Raw genomic sequence first — 24,325 nt, forward strand, 5'->3', positions numbered from 1 at the left:
TGGTTCCTTTAAGAAGTGATAATCCACCAAAAAAGGGAGGGGGGAAGAGAGGGGAGTAGAAAGTGTGAAACCCACAAAGCCAATAAACAGAGGAAAACAGAAGCCTGCGGGACCACGGGCCCGGCTCCGGGTGGACGCTCAGTGCAGTGTGCCCACAGAGGCTCCTGATGTAGGAGTCAGCAAGGGCAGCAGTCCACCCACACTGCACCAGGGCACCAGCATCCTCTATTAAATAATATCAGATTGTTGGGAGAGATAGCGGTGTCTGACTATCCAGGTTGAGATAAATGGTGCTAAGAGAAAGTAAACACAACATTTCCTAAACAAGGGTAGAGAGAAGCAAGGCTCCACAGTAATAAGAAATTCAAAGAAGGCAAAATAAATTCTAGAATTTTAAAGCTGAAACAGATTAGAGAGATACTGTCCCCTCACCAACCCCCTGCACCTGCCGTTTTACAGATAATGGGCTCAAATCAGGAATAATTGATTTGTTGCCTGAAACTATATATAGCAGTATCGTAGGCATTCTTCAAAAAGGTAAGTTGGAGATTCACAGTACACTTGGCACAGTAAAGGCCCAGAGAAGTCCTGCAGAGAAGCCCGTTAGCTTAGCTTAGCTCAGTGTTTCTCCAGCAGGCTTCTGTTTTATTGTTTTTTAGACCATAGTAATTGGCATCTCACACATTGAGTGTTCTGCTGAACATATTTGAGAAATACTGAATGTCTGAAATCTAGCATCACTCCTGTTCTCTCATACGTTTATAAATGTATGACATAAATACATATATACATATGTTAGTTGATGAGCAAATCAGTTAATCGATTGTGTATGCTCTATTCCACCATCTATCTCATTGTCTACCTATTAGACATGTCTACATATTAGAATCAGCTGGAAAGCTTTTAAAATATATCAACGCCTGGGCCCCACTCTGATTTAATTGGTTTGGGGTCAGGATCAGACATCAGCCTTTTTTAAAATGCCCCCAGTTAATTTCAACATGCAGGAGGCTTGCGAATCACTAACGCCTGGGGCTCTGCCTTCGACTGGAGTCAGCTTTAATTAATCTCCTCCTTTAATTCTGTGATGTATATGTCATGCTCTATTATATTTTTGCTTCAGATACATTTCACTGAGTAATAAAAATAAAGGGAGAACAGTTGGTGAAAATTTACTCAAGAAATTAAGTTTGTCATTAATACAAATGATAGGCCATCTGGATAAGCAATCACGTTCTGTTACTAAAGAGTGCTTTCAAGGAGTGCTCAATTTTTATTATTAAACCGTTTAGCCACAGCGCTTAATGTACAAAGCATGTATTTTAATCAGAGAAGGGTGCATGCTAATTAAGCAGTACTTAATAATTGTTCATTATCGTCTATGAATACTCACCTTTTACCCACATTCAAGTCTCTCCAAGAAATACCTGGAAATTTAATGAAACCCAAGCATAATTATGATGAGTAGAGTTAAAAAGTAAAAATAGTGATTGTTTTGCATTGAAGTTGATGATATTCTCGATTATTGTAGATTTATGCTTCTAGATATATAAACTAATTTGCCGATAAGAATCTTTCACTGTGTCTTTCTCTGATTGTGTTTCACACACACTCACATCTGTACACACAACACAGACAGTTCAGTGAAAATACATCACGAATAAGCATGTTCTTTCCGTGATTTTGGCTATTTGGTAGGTGGGACACATTTTTCTGATTTTCACCCTGACATAGGGTGATTGTATTAGTCTCCTTGGCTGCATTTGCTGGCAATTTTGAAGTTCATGCTAGAGCACACTTTTATATTTTAACTTTGGTTCAAGTAGTGAGTGCTTTGAACAATTTAGAATAGGGAAAGGCAAACTGTTTTGGTACAAAAATGTTAACGTACACAATTACTTCAAAATGAGTTAGAAAAACATTCTCCTTCGAACTGCATAAGCTCCCAGTGGTTCCCTTTACCACTCAGCATGGCTCTCCGCTGTTAGAAATACAAATACACATTCCGTTTCAGAAAGCACCACTGTCGTGAAAGCTACGAGTCAAAAATCACTGCACAGGCTACTCAGTGTTACACATCAAGCTGGAATTTTCCCTCTGGGATTTTGATAAATTACTTCTTTTTTTCCTCCAGAATAAAAAGAGTATGATGTACAATACAAGATTCAGATATATTGTAAGGATCACCCCATGTCACAAAGTACCATCCAATCCTGCAGCTTAAACATGTAAAGCTCACTGGAGAAGCTGTATGTTTTACGATCATTTTGACCAGGAGAGGAACAAATTGAGTTGTTCTGTCAAAAGCACAGGCCAAATCCTTTTTCTGTTAGCTGAAGTTTGGCAGATTGCTTTAGACCTTCCTGGAAAAAAAAAGGAAGAAAAAGAGGGCTGATATTCTAACCCCTTCCTACTCTTTCTAATACACTGGTGGCTTTGTCCACATTCGCAGTTGGTATCACCATTTTGACTAAAACAGAGGATCAACTCAGTGAAGCCAATGTTCAGTTCAATAAAATATCAGTAAACAAAAACAATTACAATACCTATTTTCTGTTATAAAAACGCTTGAGTCAGTCAAAACACTGCAGCTGGGTGTATATATATGGAGATGGTCAGCTACACCCCAGTCGAGAGCAGGAGAATCGAGCAAGAGGACTTAGACTGTCATCGGAAGGAATTTTTGTAACTACAGAGCTGCAATCTATTCTGAATGAAAATGGTAAGAGAATTATATTAGGTAGGTCTGAGACATCCACATCTAAGTATTTTCAATTAGATAATCCTAAAATGAGGGGAAAATGAAGTGTCATTTATGATTAAAATGAGGGTGGCTATAAATGTATTCCTTTCACAGTGGGGATACTACTGTGGACAGATGCTACACCGTTTTATAGAAAATGGTTTGTCTTTCCAGAATTATTCCTGGAGATTTATACACTGAAGAAGAAGACAAACACAGATATTGATCTGCTGGTATCATTTAGTTTTGATGGAAGGATACAAGGAGATGAATGTACTAGACTTATCAGTTACAAGGAGGAAATATTTTTCATATGATATGTAAATACTGAATTCCATCCTTTCCTTTGCCAACTATAATGTGCAGAACTTATTGGTCTGTATCCACATTTCAAATTATTTTTGCCTTAACAAACAAGCATGTAAAGAGATATCCTATATGATATGTTCTCAACTGAAGTGACTATAGTTTTAATATTTTTGTATTTAAAGAATTAATCAACAAAAGTGCAAGTTTAAGAAACATTTAGCTTTAAATTTAAAGAACTTCCAGCTTTGTGTATATCTCATGAAATCTAGTTGTTAAGGGGCAGAGAGGAAAAGTTCTAGTTAACTACTGGCCAAATCAGATAGAAGGAAGAAAATTCAAGCAATTCCAGAGATCATGGATGGAGTGGTAGGAAAAAGAAGATGATTCAAAGAGGGATTCCAAGTTTAAACAAATTCTCTCAAATTCTTTAGGTTTTAAAGTGACTTCTAAGATAGCAACAATATGCCGGGGTTCATATTTTATTTTTAATTTAGATTTTATTTTGTAACAGAATGCAGTAAGGAAGCATATTCAGTCTACAGACATTCATTTATCACTGCATTTACAGAAACCGTTTTTTATTATGAAGCAGAGATTCGAGGAAAACTATTAGACCATCATTTTCTGACCTGGATCTAAGAATTATTTTTTTGGCTGTCAATATGTAGTATTTAGATCTTATTTTTAATATAGTTATTATTTAAATATTTTATTTGGTATATCTCTACTATATCGATTATTCTCTGTTATATTAATAATGAAATATTGTTATATGTTCGTCGTTGAAATAACTTGACTAGATTAGGTCCTAAGAGCCTCTACATTTTCAGCTCTCCAACCCCTGCTTCGGTCAAAGTAGCCCGTGCTTGCAGTCCTGTCACTCTCCAGTCACCCCCTTTCTGAAGACGTTTGAGCTGTCTGCACCTACCCACAAAATTCTGGCCCTGGCAAGAAGTGAAGAACTGGACTTCACAGCAAGCCAACCTCGTCTCAGGATGAACTCCCTCTATGTTCTGATCGTTGCCCTGCACTCTGATATGTGTGTTTCTTCCCTGAAAATGTTTCCCTCTGAGAATTCTTCATGTCCCTAGCATCCCATAAACTTCCATCTTCCCAAATAGCTGGATCTGTGAGAAAATGGCTCTTTCCTTCTATGTGCATGTTATTCTTAATTCCTTAATAGCGACACCGTTATGGGCAAGCACAGACACCTGGATAGAGGATTAAAGCATTTCTGGTCTCGGTCGTTTGAGAAGGTTACTTGTCTCTCTGATTGGAAGCTGGAGCATAAAGGATGCTCTTACATGAGCTAGAGAGAAGTCATGAGCTCCCGTTAGAGGGACAGGAATGTCTGGGAGGAGCTCTTAGTTAGCAGATATTATGATGACACGGGGCTTGGAGAAGAATGTGGGTACCTGGAAAAGAGGAACCTAGGGTGGTCTTTCTCTTCTCTTGTGACTTTTTCAGTCTTACATGATTTACAAAAGCTTTGGCATTTTCTTTATATAAATACAGCACATTTTACATTAAATATAATCCTAGATATTGTTCCCTTTGCAAATGAGATCTGATTTTCTTTTAAAAACTGTTGTTGGCTATTTTGATTTATATAAATTATTCATCTTTAATTATTTTCAGTGAGTTACTGAATTCTAAATATTTCAAAATGCTTTTTGGATTTTACCTAGAATAACATAGTGGTTAGGTGCAGCTGGGAGAACATGATGGCCTGTGAGACTGAAGGAGCTCATGAAGAAAGGGAGCAGATAGAGAAGATGTGAGGACCAAGGACTGAGCCCTGGACCGCTCAGCATGGAGTCAGAGAAGGAGATAGAAGAGTGGCCAGGGAGGTAGGAGGCCAAGAGGGTGTGATGTCTTGGAAGACGGTAGAGGCAGTGCCCCAGGGAAGCAGAGGGATCGGCTGTCAGATATCACTGGGAGGTCAAGGAAAATGAACCCTGAGAACTGAACACTGGATTTAGAAATGCACACATCACGTTGCAGTGACTTCCACAAGAGCAATTTTAGTGGAGCAGAGGGGGCAAAATTTTACTGGAGTGGTTTCAATAGTGAGGAGGAGAGGAATTTGAGATAATAAGACATCTCTCTGAGTTTTTTTGTTAGAAAAGAAAGCCGAAAATTAGGAGAGTAGCATAGAGTGGAAGTAAGACTTCATTTTCGTTAGATTAGGGTTATTTCCTTTTTTAATATTTTAAGATAATTTTTAAGATTAAGAAATTAAAACTTTGAGATTAAGAAATCAGTATATTTGTTTCCTGATGGGAATGTCTTGTGAAAAGAGAAAAGTTGACAGTTGGAAGAATGTAAAAAATTTTCTGATAAAGAAAATATTTTCTGCAATGCGATGCTTAGACCGGTTATTTTTCTAAAAGAAGCCTCGTGTTCCCTTGCCCATCATGGGTGTGCAACAGAAATGAGGTGGCAAGAAGTGCTTGTCCTTTCTCTGGGATCTCATGGTAAACCCAGCTTTTACCTTTGCTTGTTGACTAGAGCCCAACTCTAAATTCCTTTTGGAAATATTATTTAAATACTCAAATATATTTTAGACTCCAAATTTGTAAGTCAATGTTGTAATTATGCTTCTTGTTGTTTTTAACATACTCATTTTAAATTGAATAATCAGACCATATGAAGTCAACAATATCAAGTGAAACTTTACTTTGACTTCTCAGGCAATACTGTCATGCTTTATCTCAGCAGACTAATTGGTGTCGAATGTTCTTGAGTCAGTATTTCACCAATCTGAAACTGTGTCATATGAATGGATCTGCACGGCCAAGTTATCTTGTGAATTGTTTTCTTTTTTCCCCACAACAGCTTTGTGTCAACATGACCAATGAGAAGATGCACCACTATATCAATGAAGTGCTTTTTCTACAGGAGCAAACAGAATGTGTACAAGAGGGAGTTACCATGGAAACAGCTTATTCTCCTGGTAACCAGACTGGAGTTTTGGATTTTTTTTTCCAGGTATTCATATACCATAATTAGATACTTTGCAGGATGCATGCGTTTAAATATACAGAAGACAAAGAATTCCTTTCAAGGGCCTTGTTTTTGAGATATCTTTATATATGAGACTCTGCAATGTATTTATAATCTTTCAAAGTTGGTTGAGGAGCACAAGTTACCTTTTTCTGAAGGGGCATCTGAAGGATTACCAATTCACTGAAAGGACAAGAAATATCAGATCATTTTGTTGTAAAAAAAATTCAGCATTTATTATTTGCTAAAACTCTCCTTTTGGCATGGTTACAAATGCCCAATGTACAAAATTAGTATTTTATAAAATAATATCTAAGGCTAAAAATGTCATAAAACAAATTCAACAGAATATTTTTTACTTATCTTCAAAGTTTCTAAATTTAAGTATGGAAAAATTGGCAGAAAAATATATATACATACATATAATTTTAGGGATCTGCAGGTCTTCATACTTATCTTTGCCTCTACTTCACAATGCAAGAATCTTTGCCTCAATACCTCTATCATATAAGCAAAAATCTATCAAGTAAACAGCAATCTCAACCTACTGATATACATGAAGACATTGCAGGCGCGTGCCACATAATGTTTTGATCAATGACAGACTGAATATACAATGGTGGTCCCACAAGATTATACCATATAGCCTAGGTGTGCAGGAGGCTACACCATCTAGGTTTGTGTAAGTTCACCCTATGGTGTCAGCGCAGCAACGAAGTCACCTAACAATGCATTCCTCAGAATGTATCCCCACTGTTAAGCAACGCATGACTGTGTATAGATTTACCCATGATGTCTCAAACACTTGAACATGATTTAAAACTGATACCATTCAGCTATTGAGAGCATAGTACTTAATTTTATACCCTTTATTTCTATAAATATAGACTTACAAATTACTTTATTTCATGCATTTTCCTAATATTGTAAAATACTCTTCTTCTTGCTACCACGTGTTCAACGTTTCTTTTTTCATTTACAAAGTAAGCCCTCTTCCTCCAGAAAGCCCTCGCTCATCGTACACATATAGTATATAATTTATCTATTTAGAGTTTAAAAATGCCTTTAAACTGACACTAATATATACTTAACTGTATACAGGAAGCTTCAGCCGCCTCCACCCTGGTTCTGGCTTGCTGTGATGTCTTGACTGCTACACAGTGGTCAGCAGGATGAAGTTACGTCTGTCTCTGTGGCTGTCATCCTTGAGAGTTCATCTTAGGAATCGTCATTTCAGTAGTAGGACCCTTATCAGTATGAGCTGGAACTGAGAGTGGACACTTTTGGCTGCTACTTCTCTTTGATACCCATAAAAATGGAATGAAAAGACATATCAAGTATAGGGTGAAAGATGTAGGTCTGTATACCAGGCAAGCGTGTACCCTACAAAACAAAACAAGTTTATTGTTTCCTTTCTGGCACCCATAACCCTCTACTACACACAAACGTTTGTCATTTTTGCATAGGCCGTATTTATGTTTCAGTGAACATATAATTGCCTTAGCTCCCTGAAGGGGCGTCAATCCAGATCCTTACCAGATTCTCCAGGCGTCTAGTACGTTGTGTTGCGCTCTCAATATTGCTACGTTTTGTTGTTAAGGTAAAACTGCACATGATAACCTTTCACATACAGGAGAAGAACTCAGTCTCTTCAAAGCCCTCACTTCCGAAGGAATTGAAGGCCAATAATCCTTTTTTATGACTTATTTCTCCAAGTCTACTTCCTCCTTCAGACACTCAGGAAGTTTTCCAAGTCTACCACCATTCCTTCCTGGCTTTATATCAAACATCCAGAAAGCATTACACACATGAATTTTAAAAATTTTGGAGACAATACAAATTATAATGCTTTAAAAAATATCTTGTTGGTAACCAACCACCCCATCCTTGGAAAATGTCATCTTGCTTTTGGAGCAGGATGGTTTAGCTCTTTTTCGAATAGATCCCTTCTCTTATACTAATTGGGGCCTTGTCTTTGAATTACTGAAACATCCATTAAAGGCCTCATCAAAAATGCTCATCTCCAAAGAGGAGGTCTGTCACTGCCCCTGAAATACGGACACGCTTGCATGCAACCTTAAATACCCCATTGATCTTTACCACGTGTCTGTATATTTGCATATGGATGTATGTAAGGGTAACAGCATCTAGAGAAGTGTCATGACATCATGATCAAATTGACAGATGAAGGAACAACTTCTGGTCTTATAATATCAATGTTTTACTTACTCTTCAACAAATAGGTTGCTATAAATTGAAATAAAGAATTTCTGATTTTTAAAGCATCCCAGACTGGACCAGTCCTCAGCAAACTTCTTACATTGACTGTTTTCTTGTAGGGCCTCTCCCATCCATTTAGCATACCTATATATTTTTTTACTTTCTCACCTCTGGGCTCTTCATGGGGCCTCATTGTGGGGTTCCTGGCCACACTGAGAGTCTTGTGATGTACCATGAAGAACTGCTTGCTGGGCTAACATTCCCCGGATTGGACTTTGTTCTCCAGATTTCCTTATCGAAAAACATTTTTGTGTTGGTAAGACAAAGTATCTCCAGGTATTACTGATCTCAGCAATTTGCCGAGGTGGATGAGCTCACTTTTTGCAGGCGTTCCCAATTCCTTCCTAGTGCCATTTCCACCTCATTAGTTCTTCTTCCTTTTCCTCGCAAAGGAGGCTATCAGGTTGCTCATTCTGGAGATGGCCACCATAGTTGCCAAGTGTTTCCAGTAGGGCGCCCTCTGGTGCGTGAGCCCCCACCAGGTGGAGGTCCTCCCCGTGGCTGGCTCTTTCAACCTTTGTTCTCCGGGCTGGCACCAGAATGATTAAACTTTTGCAGCCCTCAGACAAGTGTATATAGTCTTTGAGTGTTCTTTAATAGGAGCAGGAGTCTCCAAAAGGCTTAAAACAACTAGCACAAAGCAATGACTTTCGATTGGCCAAATAAATGACATCGTGAAAGGCCTCTGGTGGTCAGGTTTGGTGACCTCAGGTCAAAATACAAAGTGACATCACTATAGGGGCCAGTATAGAGCTCTTCACTTCCTGAGAAGAATTATTCTTATGGTATTCACACTTTTGAAAGTATAGAGTCTGTGTGAAGAATTAAGATATATGACAGAATAATGTAAACAAATAATATGTTGCCTTAGTTTACAAGGTAGATTTGATGTGTCAACAGAAAAGCATTCCTAGGAAAGAGAAGATAAACCACACAACACTGAGTAAAAAGTTATTCACCTGATGTGTAAACGCTGTGGGCAGAATGATGTTCCATGTTAGGGGATGCAGTGTCAGAGGGTGGGAAGTTCTTCACATGAGATTAATTTTACATTGTTGCTTCCTATATAACTTTACTTTCCCTGTTTGGCAGCTATAAACTATCAGACTTCTAATTTGAATTTTACAAGTTACAGCTTCAAACTTTCTTTTTCCTCAGTCTCAATATTGGAATATCATAGAGTCATTTCTACCTCTTGCCAAGTGGTATTTTGCCGCAATTTTTATGACACAACATCATTTGTTTCTTGATAAGTTACTTATCCCACCATAAGTATAAAGTGTTCAATATGGGTTTTAGGTCAAGAAAAATTACAACTTTTCTGTAGTCAGAAATTTTATTTTTCTTGTTAAGATGACCATATACTTCTTAATAACTCCAGTGTTTTAATGACATTAAAGTAGACTCTTTCATTTATTTATTCAGTCCTCTAATCAATAAAAACTATTGAGGGCCTACTTTACATCAGGGTTTTGCTAGGTGGTGGGCGTACAACAGTGAGCAAAAATAGGTGTGTAGTAAAAGTAAAGACATTCATTTTCTGAATGCTTATATGAACATAATGAAAAAATAAATGCATGAACAATAACAAAAATACTAAATTGAGTAATAGAAGAAAAAAACTCTCTCTTCTTAACTTTCAGAAGCCATCTGGATTTCTCTCTTTATTGGATGAAGAAACTCAAATGATTTGGTCAGTGGAACCAAATCTTCCTAAAAAGCTACAAAGTCTCCTAGAATCCTCCAACACAAATGCAGTGTATTCCCCCATGAAGGATGGGAATGGGAACGTCACCCTCAAAGATCAAGGCACAGCATTCACTGTTATGCACTACGCAGGAAGGGTGAGTTAAAGGACCTACATAATTTATGATATGCACTAATGGACCGAAGGTCTTAGGGACAAGCTTTAAAGTTTCAGTATTTTAGAGTTTATTATTTTGATAAATGAAAGCTGGGTGAACAGCCCACAAAGTTTACTTTTCTAAGCTGTCTTCTTTTAGCCTGGTAAGGGCTTCACATCTTCAGAATGTGGGTGGTGAAGCATGCAGTATGATCCTTCTCATAATATTCTGAGAATTTTAACTTCATATGAGGAAAAGAGATCCGGATTTAATACAAAGAGCTCTGCTATGAACTTTGAGACATTTTCATCACCTAAAGAAACATTGGACACCTGAGTTTGCTTACCCTCAATATAGTTTTTAGTATTAAATTATTTTTCTTAAAGGATGTCAACCCAAGAAAAGAAAGCTGCTGTCAGATCTCTGTCGATTCCCTAACCAGCTTTGTCAAAGGTGCTTCTTTCTCAAAACCTTCAAGAACCAACTCTTACCTGTTAATGTTTCCGCATTCCTCAGGCTACGCTCAGATTGGGCTTCTCCAAGCTGATCTCAATCATTTTTTCCATGACTTATCTGCACAATTCCCCCTATACAAAACCTCCGTTCAAGTCATTTTTTCTAATCCACTCACTGTTTTCCTGCATCTCCTCCTACCCCACGTAAAGCCCCTCACACTCAAGCTTGAAATATCCTCCTTGTCTTCTTCACAAGGTGAATGTTTATCCATCTTTTAATGCTTAAATCCACATCCCACTTGTCTTCAATCCTTCTCCCATCTACAGTTAATATCTTCCACCTTTGAATTTTTAGCCCTTGGATTTTTCCCCCATTTGCCATTTAGTACAAATTACATATTCAAGGGTGAAATCTCTAGTCACTCTCTCACGCTTGGTGTATTTCAGTTCATTTCAACCCATGTTTACTGAGTCTCTGCTATATGCCAAAGCCAGAGCGTTAGCGAATCAAAGGTGAGCAAAACATATTCCTTACCCTCAAATGTCTCAGTTTCAAATAAGGAAAAAGTGAATTGACAAATAGTTATTATATAATTTTCTTATAAAAACATTAGTAATATTAACAAACTTCTATGTTACCACAGAGAAGGAAGCAATTATTTGGCTCCAAAAAAAGTGTAGAAATGTTTTATAGAGGAGGTAAAATGTGACCTAGGCCTTCAAAGATGAGTCAGAACTCAGTAAGGATGAAAGGAACAGGCCTCCAGTAAAGACATGGACTTCAGGAAGTGATTGGTGTGTGTGTCCCTCAGGATTCAGTTGCATAAGCCAGAATCCACCAAAGCTGTTTGAGCAGAAACTATCTTTAGTGCAGGAAAGTAACTGTTGAGAACCTCTATGTTGAACCTTCCAAAGTGACCTTAAAATCACACACCAAAGGACAGGGCTGCCAACATAGTTAGGGCCTCGTCTTTGATCAAGAAGCCTCCAACCATCAGGGGCCAGCCCAGTGGCAAAGTGGTTAAGTTTGCGTGCTCTGCTTTGGTGGCCCAGGTTTTGCAGGTTCGGATCTCGGGTGCAGACCTACACGCTGCTCATCAGGCCATGCTGTAGTGGCATCCCACATACAAAAAATAGAGGGAGATTGGCACAGATGTTAGCTCAGCAACAATCTTCCTCAAGCAAAAGAGAGGAAGATTGGCAACAGATGTTAGCTCAGGGCCAATCTTCCTCAACAAAAAAGAAAGAAAGAAACCTACAGCCAAATTGACAAGCTGCTGCCATAGGTACTGACTGTCAGTTACTGCTACCACCTCTAGCAGTAAAATGCCAGTGCGCTGGCACTCAACGTGGAAGAAGTCGGTGCTTGGGCCTGGAGATCTCCACTGCCGGAGAAAAACAAACACCTTCATGACATGCTCAAGAGGGAAAACACAGAAACAGCAGAGTGGGGCCCCCACCACTTCCACCCACTACGTTTTGTGCAATAGTGCCAGACAGATGGGAGCTACGGAGCAATCAGACCCTAGCTGCAGAGGAGCCTGGGAAAGATAACTTTCCCACTTGCCAACAGCTAAGTACCGGAAGGTAACTAAGGTGAACACTTCATACCATTCCGCCGTATCCACCCACATTGTACTGGGGAAATGGGACAAGAAGTTCAGTTAAATCTATAGAGAATGGTGGGCAAAAAGTCTAAAAAGGTTGTTTTTGGCCAAAACATGAATAAAAACGCAGATGCTTCTCAAGACTTCGTCCTCTCTACAGTTTAACTTATCAGATGTTTTTAGACAGGGTGGGGGGGTGAAGTAAGAAACAAGGTGACATGACATAGGATGCATTGGGAAAGAAGTAAGAGGGCTGTGCAAACCCTCAGGCCAGGACTGCATCTGAACGGTAGCCGTGGAGTGCAGAGGAGGCGTCATAAGGCAGAGGACTGGGGATGGTGACTGACCAGGCGTGCAGAGCCAGGGAGGAGGCAGAGCTTGAGATGACACTAAAGTTTCTCACCACACTGACCAATGGATGGTTTTTTTGCCAACCAAGAGAGGAAATCCTGCAGAATGGGGCAGTTTGGAAGGAAAGGTATTCAGTTTTAGATTTGAAGTTTTTAATGGAAATCCCAAGAGGATGCTAAAATGCTTGATGCTGGGCTAGAAGAGGTTGGTTGTTTTTAGATACATAGTCATATTTTTGGAAATGTGTATCTTGATAATTTCACCCAGAAAGAGCATGGAGAAGAGGGAGAAAAGAAGTTAGTAAGAAAGACAAGAATCATGGAAACCAATAGAAAAGGAGGAAGAGGCAGGGTCAACAGGACGTGCACCTGCGTGGGACAGTTAGGCCAGAGGGCACCTTGTGAGAAGTGACAGTAGGTTGTGCCATGTCATGGGTTGAGTGGCTAATGGATGTGGAGACGAAGTCGTGGAAGATTTTTTACACATATAAATATATAAATCTAAAAATACATGTATTTTCCCAAAGCATTACTAACTATCATTTATATTTGAGAGATTTAGCCTTTACAAATCCTTTATAAGAGTAGCAATCTTTTAGTCCTGTATTCAGATTTTTTAATTTATATTTTCTTCACATTAAGCATTTATTGAATTCATAGAATTTAGTTGAAAATTATAATAAGGTATAAGTTTCATGGAAGCTCTCTTAAGTCAGTATATACCTGACTTACCTTTAAGTCTGTTTGTGTTATATCTTGGAGACGCATTAGATGTTCAATAAATGCTAATTGTGTTAAACCAAAAGAGGCTGAGCTTTGGAGTAATATTTTGGTTGTTAATTACTTATGATTACTTTAAAAAATTGTGCTACAGGCACTTAATAAAATGTCAATTTCAATTGTTTTAAGGAATTTTGGGAAAAAAACCACTAATAGTTTGGATGAATATAATTATTTCAATGAGTTCTGATAGCAATAAAGCAAAGCAGAGAAAGCCACTTGACTGGTTGCTACTGCACCAAAACCCTGTGGAATCATGAATTTTCCTATAAAAGCATCTTTATATTTTAAGCAGGATTTTCCATAACTGGAGTCAATTTTGTGGTTTTATAAAAATCTTTCATTTCACTGAGATATACTAATGAGTCTTAGCCCAAGGACTCCCTAAGGACTCATTCACATGTTACAGTATAGATTATCTGTAATTTGTGGCAATATGTCAAACCATATGCCATTCTAATCATCGGTTGTAGCTACATATACTTAAATTTTGAACTATTGCATTTTCAAGAAAAGCAGCACATTCTGCATTTTATAAATCAAGAGATGTAGCAAAGAGTTAATTGGTTTAAAATCAGCATGCAGGGTCTATTTTGGACAGTAGGATGAGCATTCTTGAATAGCTCTTTGATGATAAAGTTGAGCCCAAAGGAGAGCTCAATGGCTCTGGGGTTCTTGGGTTGATTTGTAGCCTCTTCTTTGGCCAGATGGGTGGGCTGGAGAGTCTCTCTCACGACCACTTGCTCCTCTGTGACTGGTTTACCTGGTTTTGTTAGTGAAAACTTACTACATCTCATAGGAAGGATGCTCATTACTGCTGGTGATATTGACATCCAGCCCCACCAGGATGGACTCTCCCATCGGACTCTTCTACTCTGACTGTAAGACCCAGCCATGCTTCTGAATCTGCTTTGGAGCAGAGGCTCAGAGGTCCTTTTAGAAATGTTTAAGCAACGTTATTTGAATTATAGCTGAAGATCTTTCCTAAACACATATGAATTTTTCATTACTCATAGGAGCCTGGTATATTTTTCAATCTCCATTACAAAAATATTTTCAAGCAAATGGGAAGAGGCTGTGCATGAAATATTAACAGAGTCTCATTAATGAGCATGAATCTGAATTAAAGAAGGCTGTGAGTTGTGTTTTGTTGTTGTTGTTATTTGTTTTAAATCATATATGGGATTACCTGTTTTAGGAATTGCTTTTAACTTCTACTGATGATTTAAATGATGGATAAGCATTAAATTCAGAAGTTTATCTGATTTTATTGGCTTTTAAAATTAAGAATCTCAAAGGAAAGAAGAATTATGATTTGGAAAAAGACCTTAGTGGCTCTTAGGAAAGTTGAATTTTCATTAAGGTGATTCTGAATTAACTCTAATGGGAAATAGTATTTTGAAGTTCTTAAATTTTAATGTGAGAAAAGGGTATAGATTAGGAGATAGTAAAGCAATCTGAAGTAATACAAATTAAATTAATGAAAATATAGGTCAAAATTAATAGTTATAAAATATATGACATACATATCTGACCTTTGTTGTCTACTCGTATCTTTGTCAAAAAGCTGTTTGATTATTTTATCATGAAGTGATTCTTTTTGGATCTCAGATAAGTGTCCCATTGTATGACCGGCTTTGATGGTTTACACATATCAGTTGACAATATTGTTCTTACCTAAGATGATGTGTCTATATTTTAGCCTCCTTCTCATCTCAAACACTTAAGTATTGTGGTGGGTCCAAAAAGATACGGCCACATGCTTATCCCCAGAACATTTGAATTGGGTCTTATTTGGAAAAAGTGTCTTTGCTTATGTAACTAGTGTCAGGATCTTGAGATGAGGAGGTCATCCTGGATTATCTGGGTTAGCTCTCAGTCCAAAAACAAGTATCCTTGTAAGAGGGAGGCAGAGGGAGGTTCCAGAGAGAAAAGGAGGCTGTGTGACCTGGAGGCAGGGATCAGAGTGATGCAGCCACAGGCCAAGGAATGGCCGGAGCCCCCAGATGCCAGAAGAGGCAGGAAGGAGTGTCCCCTAGAGCCTCCAGGAGTGCAGGGGTTCTGGCATCCACGACTGGGAGAGAATATGTTTCTCTTGTTTTGATGGACCCAGTTGATGGTGACAGCAGCCCCCTAGGAAACTAATGTAAGTGCTCATTGGTTTGGCATTTACGGATTAGAAGAGAAGTGAGTAGTTTTAACTTATAACATGGTAGAATTTCTTTTCCACGTTTCATGCATTTGAGAGTGGCCCCTGCAATTTCTCGTCTCTGTCTGTGCTCAGGTGGTTTTCCTCACCTAGAATGCTGCTTTCCTCTTTCTTTCCAAGTCTTATCCACCTGCCCAAGGATCAAGTTCTCGACCTAATCCAGACTGTATTGATCCCTGCCATCCCTGATCAGTCATGATGCCTGATGCCTACATAGCATTTTCTGATTCACAAAGTGTCGCCACAACCTTGTGTATAAAAGTTACTATGTCAGTTTTCGAGGTAAGTAAGCCTTGGTGAAGTTCAATGATTCACCAAAGATTGTACAGCTATGTGTGAATCTCCTGGAGTGGCCATAACGAAGTCCCACACACTGGGTGGCTTAAAACAGCAGAACTTGATTCTCTCACGGTTCTGGAGGCCAGAGTCCAAAATCAAGTGTCAGCAGGGCTGGTTCCTTCTGCAGGCTCTGAGACAAATCTGTTCCTCTCCTAGCCTCTCTCCTAGCTTCTGGGGGTTGCCAGCAATCGGCATCCCGTGGCTTGTAGACACAGCACCCCAATCTCTGCCCAGTCTTCACATGGTCTTCTCCTTGTGTGTCTCTGTGTGTCCTCTCCTCTTCTTCAAGGACACCAGACATTGGAATTAGGGCCCACCCTATCCAGTATGACCTCATCCTAACTTAACTGATTACATCTGCAAAGATATTATTTCCAAATAAGGTCACATTCTGTGGTTCTGGGTGGACATGAATTTTGGGGGTACACTATTCAACCCACTACAGGCTAGTAGGTCACAATACCATGCTTCATTTTCCTCAAGTCCCATATGTTTTTCTCTCTCTACCACGGTTTGTGGTGAAATTCTTAGTGTTTATTGTTTATAGTCATAGAATCCGTGTGTTGTATGGAAAGAGAAGATGTGCTGGGGCACACTGGGGCTCCATTGATGTGACTTTGAGGAGGACACTGACCCTCAGTTGACACACTCATGAGGTTTGTAATTAAGAAGAATATAATTATGAACCTCATAAACTTGTTCTGAGGGTTAAGTGGTGGGCAGGCAATAAATGCAAGTAACGATTATTTTGAGATGTTGCTGCAAATGTGTGAGTCATATTTGCCCAACAGTGGCTGAAGGTCTTTCAGTGCAGGAATACCACCGTATTTAGCAAAATTTTGAACTCATCAATCGCAGATATTGAAGACCAGAAAATATTTTGGGAATTATCTAATCAACTGGCTAGATTTTCAGATGAGAATATTAGGAACCCAATTGACTTGCTCAAATTAAGCTGGTGGTGAAATCTCACATTTAACAATATAAGATTTAAATATCTTATATTTTAAGATATAGAAGATATTTTATATCTTATAAGAGATAAGAATTTGTTAATTCTTATCTCTTATAAATGTGCTCACATTGCATAAAGCAGTGTTTTATCAGTCACGTTAGAATATTTACTTTTATTTATCACAATGTTACTAATATCGCTTCAGCAGATGACAGGGAAGGTGCAACTACTGAAGCTACAGTATATTTTCTTCCTCTTCCTATCACACTTGAAAGACTTCAGTGGAAGATAAATGCAGATAATTGAGATATTTCTCCATCTGTGGAAACTATAATACTAAAAGAGAAAACATTTAGATAAATGTTTTAACTTATGTTATTGTGACATTCTGTTTTTCACTGAATATACAGGTTGTTTTTGTGATGAGTAGCTCTACCTTGATTAAAGAGCATTTTTGCAGAAAATTATGTTCTTTACCATTCAGCTTTATGACTAATATTTTAATCGAATATACAGGTTTGTGAAATTTTACTGCAGATTTTAAAAGATCCTTTAAATATTACTTCCCTTAAGAAAATTAAAGCATTCTCTGCAATTTATATACATGTTCTTACATGTAATTTTATGACAGAATGAAATTTATAGCCCTTTTATATAATGTGCTCCTAGATGTCTTTCTGTGGGTAGATTTTGATTGTATTCATCAGGATTCCTTTTCCACTCTCCTAAACCAATCCTTGTGGATAAATTGTAATCCCAGACACCGAAACCCTCATCATTGTGGTTCATGTCAGTGATTTCCACAGGCCTATACAGAAACTATGTTACTAAAATGTTGCTGATAGAAGTGATGTGGAGAAAAGAATGATGTTACTGATTTGTGGCCAGTCTATAAAATATCTGATATTTTTTCCTTTCCTTGAAAATGATCTACCCTTATTGTTGGATAAACTAAGTTTGAAATGCATCTGTTTAGATTTATGCTGTCGCCCAGACCTTTGAGAAGTAGAGATATTTATCTCATTGATAGTGTGATAGACTCTAGGTGACATACAGATGAAAGCCAGCCTCTTTGCCCTTAGACATGTTTACATAACATGTATGCAGTGGGTACATCTTGGCCAGTTCAATTTCCCAGTTCCACCTGTGTCAGGAACGCTTTCTCTAGCTTGTCAGCTGGCCTTCACCCCCGGAGATCTGCGGGAGACACCAGGTGCCCAAGAAGACTCTGAAAGTAAACCTTCAAATCAAAAGAAAAAAGAGATGGACTAATCGATAGGGAGGCTTCCATCTAGTTCTCTTTCTTTTCTCCAGGCAAACACCCCAGACACAACAATGAAATCTGTGTGGTCTAAGCCAAGCTGATACTAATAAAGGTTATTTGGCAAAGATATTTTGACCCATACAGAAAGAATTTAATTTACGTCTGTGTTTGTTCACCTCTTGGGCAGACTTTTAGAAAAATAAGAAGTAACTCCGCCAGGCTCCTGGTACTCTGTTGCTTATGTCAGTTTCACCTTTGGCATAAATTTTTGTAGGAGATATGATGAACGTTTTCTTACCCATGCTTTTATTAGGAAGAGAAAATGCAGGATCTCATTTAGGGAATCTTACTGTTTCTTTAAAGTTGTAATAGGTTCTGGTATCTTCATGGACTGAAAGAAAGTTATAAATAAGGAACTTCAGATTTCCTAGAATATTGATAATTAGTTGATTGGTATTTTTTTCCTTAAAAGGGCCAACGAGGTGTATTCATAAATTTCAGATATGTACATTTCAAGGCAATGTCCACATCCAGATTCTCAATATCTAGATAAGAACTCTTAGCAATAATACTATGTACTCATAATAACTTTCTTTGTTAATTAGTGTTTATCAACTTTAAGTGAATCAGAATGAAAGCAAGCAAAGCTATTAGATGGAATCACTTAATGGAAAAGTAAAAAAATAGAAGCCTCTGCTTATAAATACTGATGCTATAGAGATCAATTTACCACTACTCATGAAATTGAGACTCTTTACAGCAAACCTCAGACAGAAAGCTGAAACCAGGCAAGGAAAATTATCAGACCCATTTATGTTTGCTGAAAATGATCTCATTTCTTTTGCTCAAGTCCAATCTTTACATCCATCATAGATGTGATCTATTGAATTCAAGAGTGTATGTCAAAAGTTTTGCATTTTTATCACCCGTTAATCCCAACTGTCTCTTTTCTAGGGATTGTATTTTGCATCATGTAAATAACATAGAGGAGAAAGGGATTATAAATTTGACTAAGTGAATTTACCTCCATTCCATAAATATTGATGTTTCTCAGAATAATATTTTACGTCTCCTCCTAGGAGTTTATATCCTCTTGTGATTCAGTTTCGTGTATGAGATGATTCCCGAATGTCCAGTCTAACTATTTCTCCTGTGAGCTTCATACCTGCACATCCACTTTCTAATGTCTCTACTTGGGTGACATCTTAAATTCGACAGGTTCAGATGCTACCTAAACTAAGTTCCCTAGTTACCTCCACACACTCTCTCCCTCTCAACTTACTTTAAGAAGTAAATCAATAAATACAACTGATTTTCCATATTTGTCCCCCTTTTCAACTCATGGTAAAATCAGAAACCCAATTAATTACCAAATACAAGCTACTCTATCCCCTATTTATCTCTCAAACCCAAATACTCCTGTTCTTATTCCAGCACGCTCATTCACATCGCCCCCTCACTCTCTTGGGTTACTCCAATAGTCTCCCAACTCTAACTGATGGAATAAGTACTAGTTACCAACAAAGGAATGAATGACTGTTTTTACTTAAAGGAATGCTAACTCCCTCTACTTCATTTATCTTTTTGCTTCTCTGATAACACTCCTCAAAATTGTGTGATTATTCTGATTTGACTTGTTCGCAGTAGACCTAAACTAGTGGCAGGGATGGCTGCTTTCTCTGTCACTTGTTCATAAACCATTCTTTTAAACATTTTTGCCTTCCAGCTTATCTCTCCTTGGTAGAAGAATAAACTTTGCTTTCTCTTTTAAAAATCAGATCTTCCAGATTGTTTTAACGCCCTTGTTCTTCATGTACCTGGTAGTTGAACATGCACAACTCGGGGGATGTAATCAGGATTCAATTTTATTTTTGGCTTGCACTGCTTTTTAAAATATATTCAGCACGGACGGTCCTTTCCTGGTAACCAGATAAACACTCAGGCAGCTCCAGGGATATTTCTGGTCTCTCCAGTGAGAGAAAGTGCTTTATTTGCGTTCATCGGCACTCACAGACTCAATGCAGTAGTGAGGAATTTCTAGTCCTATATAATAATGAGAACTACAAACTTAACTGGATGTTAAGTCCTCTCATGCCTCAGCCACAGACAAGACACTGTACAGTGGCCTGGGCGTCCTGTTTTCTTTCTTTTCTGTGCTGACTCCTCTCGTGTTGTCACGATTTGGTTTCACGAACACCACGCTTTTCGATGTCTGGGGCTGACTCTCGCTTGGGTGCTTCCACATACCCCTGAGACACTCCTCCCCTGGGAACCTACGACGCCCTTCTTATGACCTAGGTGATGCTGATTCGCCTGGCTGGCTGCTCCCCCCAGGACCCTGGTTCCTGGTCTTCATTCCACATAGACTCTCTCCACTGGGCTCCATTATTTCCAGCCTCCCACGCATCCTCTTGGGCAGGATGTAACATAACTCTGGTTTGTGGACCAGACGAGAAACACACCCTTTGCAGTTCACCAAAAATATAATATGTTCTCTGCTCTCCACTTTCAAGAGCTGGCACAGAACAGCCCAACAGTCCATTCCATTGCAGCGGGGGCTGTTCTTCCCTCCCGCCCCCATCATATTGCCTGTTTCTGCCCTTGTGCTACTTAGTGGGGGTCAATCACTAGTTCACAGTCTCTCTAACTGGTGGGACAATGTCAAAGTGTGTGAGAGGTCCTATGAAGCCTCCTGCCTCTTGCCTTGGTGGATGGTGAAAGAAGCTATGTAAAAGTGCTTATAGCTGTGTTTGCATGCTGTATAAAGCAGTCATTATTGTGTGCTCAGATTGGTGTGAGAGTAATAGATCAATTGATCCATAGATATAGACGTAAGTGTATAAGTCAAATGCAGTAGATAGATAGATATGTTGTCATTGGTGCAGTTGACTGGATTCTGACTCCTAGCAACCCTGTGCACAGCAGAGCAGAACCCTGCCCAGTCTTTTTGCACCATCCTCCAAATTTTTTGGAAGTGAGTGTTCAGGTCCTTCTTCCTAGTCTGTCTTAGTCTGGAAGCTCTGCTGAAACCTGTCCACCCTGGGTGACCCTGCTGGTATTTGAAATCCTAGTGACAAAGCTTTCAGCATCACAGCAATGCGCAGCCACCACAGTATAACAACCAAAAGACGAGGGAGTGTGGGATGTGGTTCCCTGACCAGGAAATGAACCTGGGCCTCTGGTGAGAGTGCTGAATCTTAACCACTAGATGACCAGGATTGACAGAGGATAGATACAGAGATGATAGATAGGTAGGTAGGTAGGTAGGTAGGTAGATAGATAGATAGATAGATAGATAGATAGACAGACAGACAGATAGATAGATATAGATAGATAGATAAACACACACACGTATATATAAATCAAATATCAATACTGCCAGAAACACATGTAAATTACTTGTGCTGTAATCGGGGATATCCTGAAATGCCTAAATTATCATTGAGGGTGGCTTCCTTAGAGAAACTCTAACTTTTAGCACTTCAAATACATGGAAATATAGATTTCCATATAAGAACTACATTAATGATGTGATAATATAGTTAGCAATTTGGTTTGTCCTTAACATATTGCATTGTACGGTAGAGCGTGCATGCCATAGGAAACGATCTCATTCTAACAGAGTGTTTTATATGTAAATTGTGGATAATGTCTTAGCAAGGTAAGGGTAAGACATATGAAGTCAAAGCAGTGAATCTCTGAGTGGTGCCGCAAGAGGCTCTCCTACTAATATAAGACCGTGGTTCTACCACTCAGACATTTTTCTGTTCGCTTCCTGATTCTGGCCTGAATGAAGAATTGAAGAGCTGTAATATCTACATTTCTAGCCTATGGTGCAATGCTCTATTTGTTTTCATTTCTTCTTCCTCTAACCTGTAAGGCAGTGCATCTGCAAGTATGCTGAGATCCATTCTGCTCTCTCCCCGGGATTCATTTTATAGGCTTCGATGATATCTTCTTTCACTCTCAGTCTTTCTAGAATGAATAGTTCTTATCACTTTGTCTGTCTCCAGCCATAAGCCCTGCGTCCTCCTCCTAGCTTTCCTTTATGCTTTCAAGAGCTTCCTTATCTTTCTTCGGGTGTCTGGAACAGTGGTGAACACGGTGTCTGCCCTTGTCCTTTTTTGAGCGATGGAGCAGTAGAAGCATCAGAGCTGTCAGCACCAAGACCAGAATAGACAAAGCGAGAAATGGGGAATGGTGGAGCTCGGTCAGGATGCAGCCTGGAAAAGAAGCTACACCAAATTTTCAAGAAGGAAGGGAGTGTGGGGAATGGGCTCCACAGGAACAGTTGAGACAGACAGGGGATGGAGAATGACATGTCCCCAGTGGCAGCAGCCCCCTCCTCTGAGGCTGGAGAGAGGCACAGAGGAGTCGGTACTAATGGACTGGGAGCTGAGGACAGCAGGTGGGGGCTGGAACCAGGGCAGCCTGCCCCAGGAGAACTGGGGCCACGAAGGGTGGGCTGTGGGATGAGGATGGAGCCAGGGAGGAGGCTCGGCGCTGTTGGGGAAGAAGGGAATTACCTTTCTTCTGCCCGCCTCCTGCCCTCCAGTCTTCTGCCAGTGCCTCCTGGGGCAGCCCTAGCTGGAGGCCCAGGTTAGGGACCGTGGCGCGGACAAGGGCAGGGATTCATCGGAGAGCCAACGCTGTATGTAAATGGGACAGGCATTACCCAGCACACTGTGCAGCAGAGGCCTGTTCTTTGGAAAGTACACACATAGACAAAAATAGATTTGATAGATAGATTATAGATAGATAGATAGATAGGTATGTAGGTAGGTAGGTAGGTAGATAAAATATTGGCTTTTTCTGGGAAAAGGAATTAGAGTTAATTTTTATTTTATCATTTTTAGTATTTTCAAAATTTTATAAATGCACATGCATTATATTTTATGAAATATTTTTAAAAGATCAGTCCTAGCTGTTTTCCTTGATATTTTTCCAAATGTAGTCTTTAAATCTGATAACGTCCTCAATTTGATGAAGACTGTATTTATTAACTTTTGCTATTAGTCATATCACAGGCGATTTGAAAATCTAAATAGATGGTATCTACTCATGCCCATTTACTATGTCCATCTGTAGCCTGTTCCCATCCCTTCAAATAATTTTTTATTGATATGCAGTGCTAGTAAAATCATTAAACTTTAGTGTGAACTGGCACCAGCTCAATATTCGATTGAGTAAATAAACTGAGGTTCAGAGACGCTGACATCTCATGCTCCCACAGTTAATTATGGCAGCCTGGGTCCCTTAAGTGTTGTGTAGGTTGATAGGTGGACACTAAAATAAAGCCCTCTTCATAACCCTTGGCCCGTTGCCCTTTCTACATTAGCACACTTTTATTCATTTTATTTTCCTAAAGTTTCTGGCACTATATTTGGCTTATATAGGGCAGCACAATAATTGGAGTTGTTTGAAAAGTACTGGGTTCTATTGCTATGGTCTTAGATAAAATTATTTGAAAATTCTTTCTCTACAGCTTTTTACAAAATGCTAACTATCCTAAGAAAGAAAGTTTAGCCTAAGAATAATTATAGTGTTGTTACATGCCATGAAGTGGCCTCCAACTCCTGGCGACCCTATGAAGAAGTGATGTCTGCAATATCCTGTCCTCAGCAGCCCTACTCAGCTCCTGTAGACTCACAGGAGTCTCAAAGGACTCAAAGGAGGCCTGTGGCCCCCTTTATGGAGTCAATCCATCTCATATTTGGTCTTCCTCTTTTCCTGCTGCCTTCTACTTGTCCCAGCATTATTGTCTTTTCCAAAAAAATCCTGCCTTCTCATGATGTGCCTGAAGCAGGACAGCCTTGGTTTATCATTTTTCCCTCCAACAATAGTTCAGGCTTAATTTGCTCTAGGACCCAGTCGTCCGTCTTTCTGGCAGCCCAGGATATCCTTAGAGCTTTCATCCAACCCCCATATTTCAAATGAATCAGTTTTTTTCCTGTCAGCCCTCTTCACTGTCTAGCTTTTGCACCAGTATACAGTGATGGAGAATATGAGGGCATGGATAATCTTGGCCTTGGTCTCTAGGTTCTTTCCTTACTCCCCCCATGTCAAGTCTCAATCATCTCTTGATTTCTTGGCTGCAGTCTCCATTTAAATTGGTGACTGAACCAAGGTAAACAAAATCTTTAACAATTTCAATGTCTTCATTGTCTGCATTAAAGTTGCATAG

General features: G+C 39.1%; 1 protein-coding gene across 1 annotated transcript in view; it reads left to right on the plus strand.

Moving 5' to 3' along the window:
- The window catches only part of MYO16 (myosin XVI), a 463,175-nt gene that overhangs the window by 273,097 nt on the left and 165,753 nt on the right, over positions 1–24,325 (plus strand). The window contains exons 22-23 of the mRNA XM_058548472.1: positions 5,891–6,043; positions 9,982–10,182. Coding sequence (XP_058404455.1) covers positions 5,891–6,043; positions 9,982–10,182 — 354 coding nt within the window. The remainder of the gene's footprint in view (positions 1–5,890; positions 6,044–9,981; positions 10,183–24,325) is intronic.

The sequence above is a fragment of the Diceros bicornis genome, chromosome 9 (genome assembly GCF_020826845.1).
Source record: "Diceros bicornis minor isolate mBicDic1 chromosome 9, mDicBic1.mat.cur, whole genome shotgun sequence".
Lineage (NCBI taxonomy): Eukaryota > Metazoa > Chordata > Mammalia > Perissodactyla > Rhinocerotidae > Diceros > Diceros bicornis.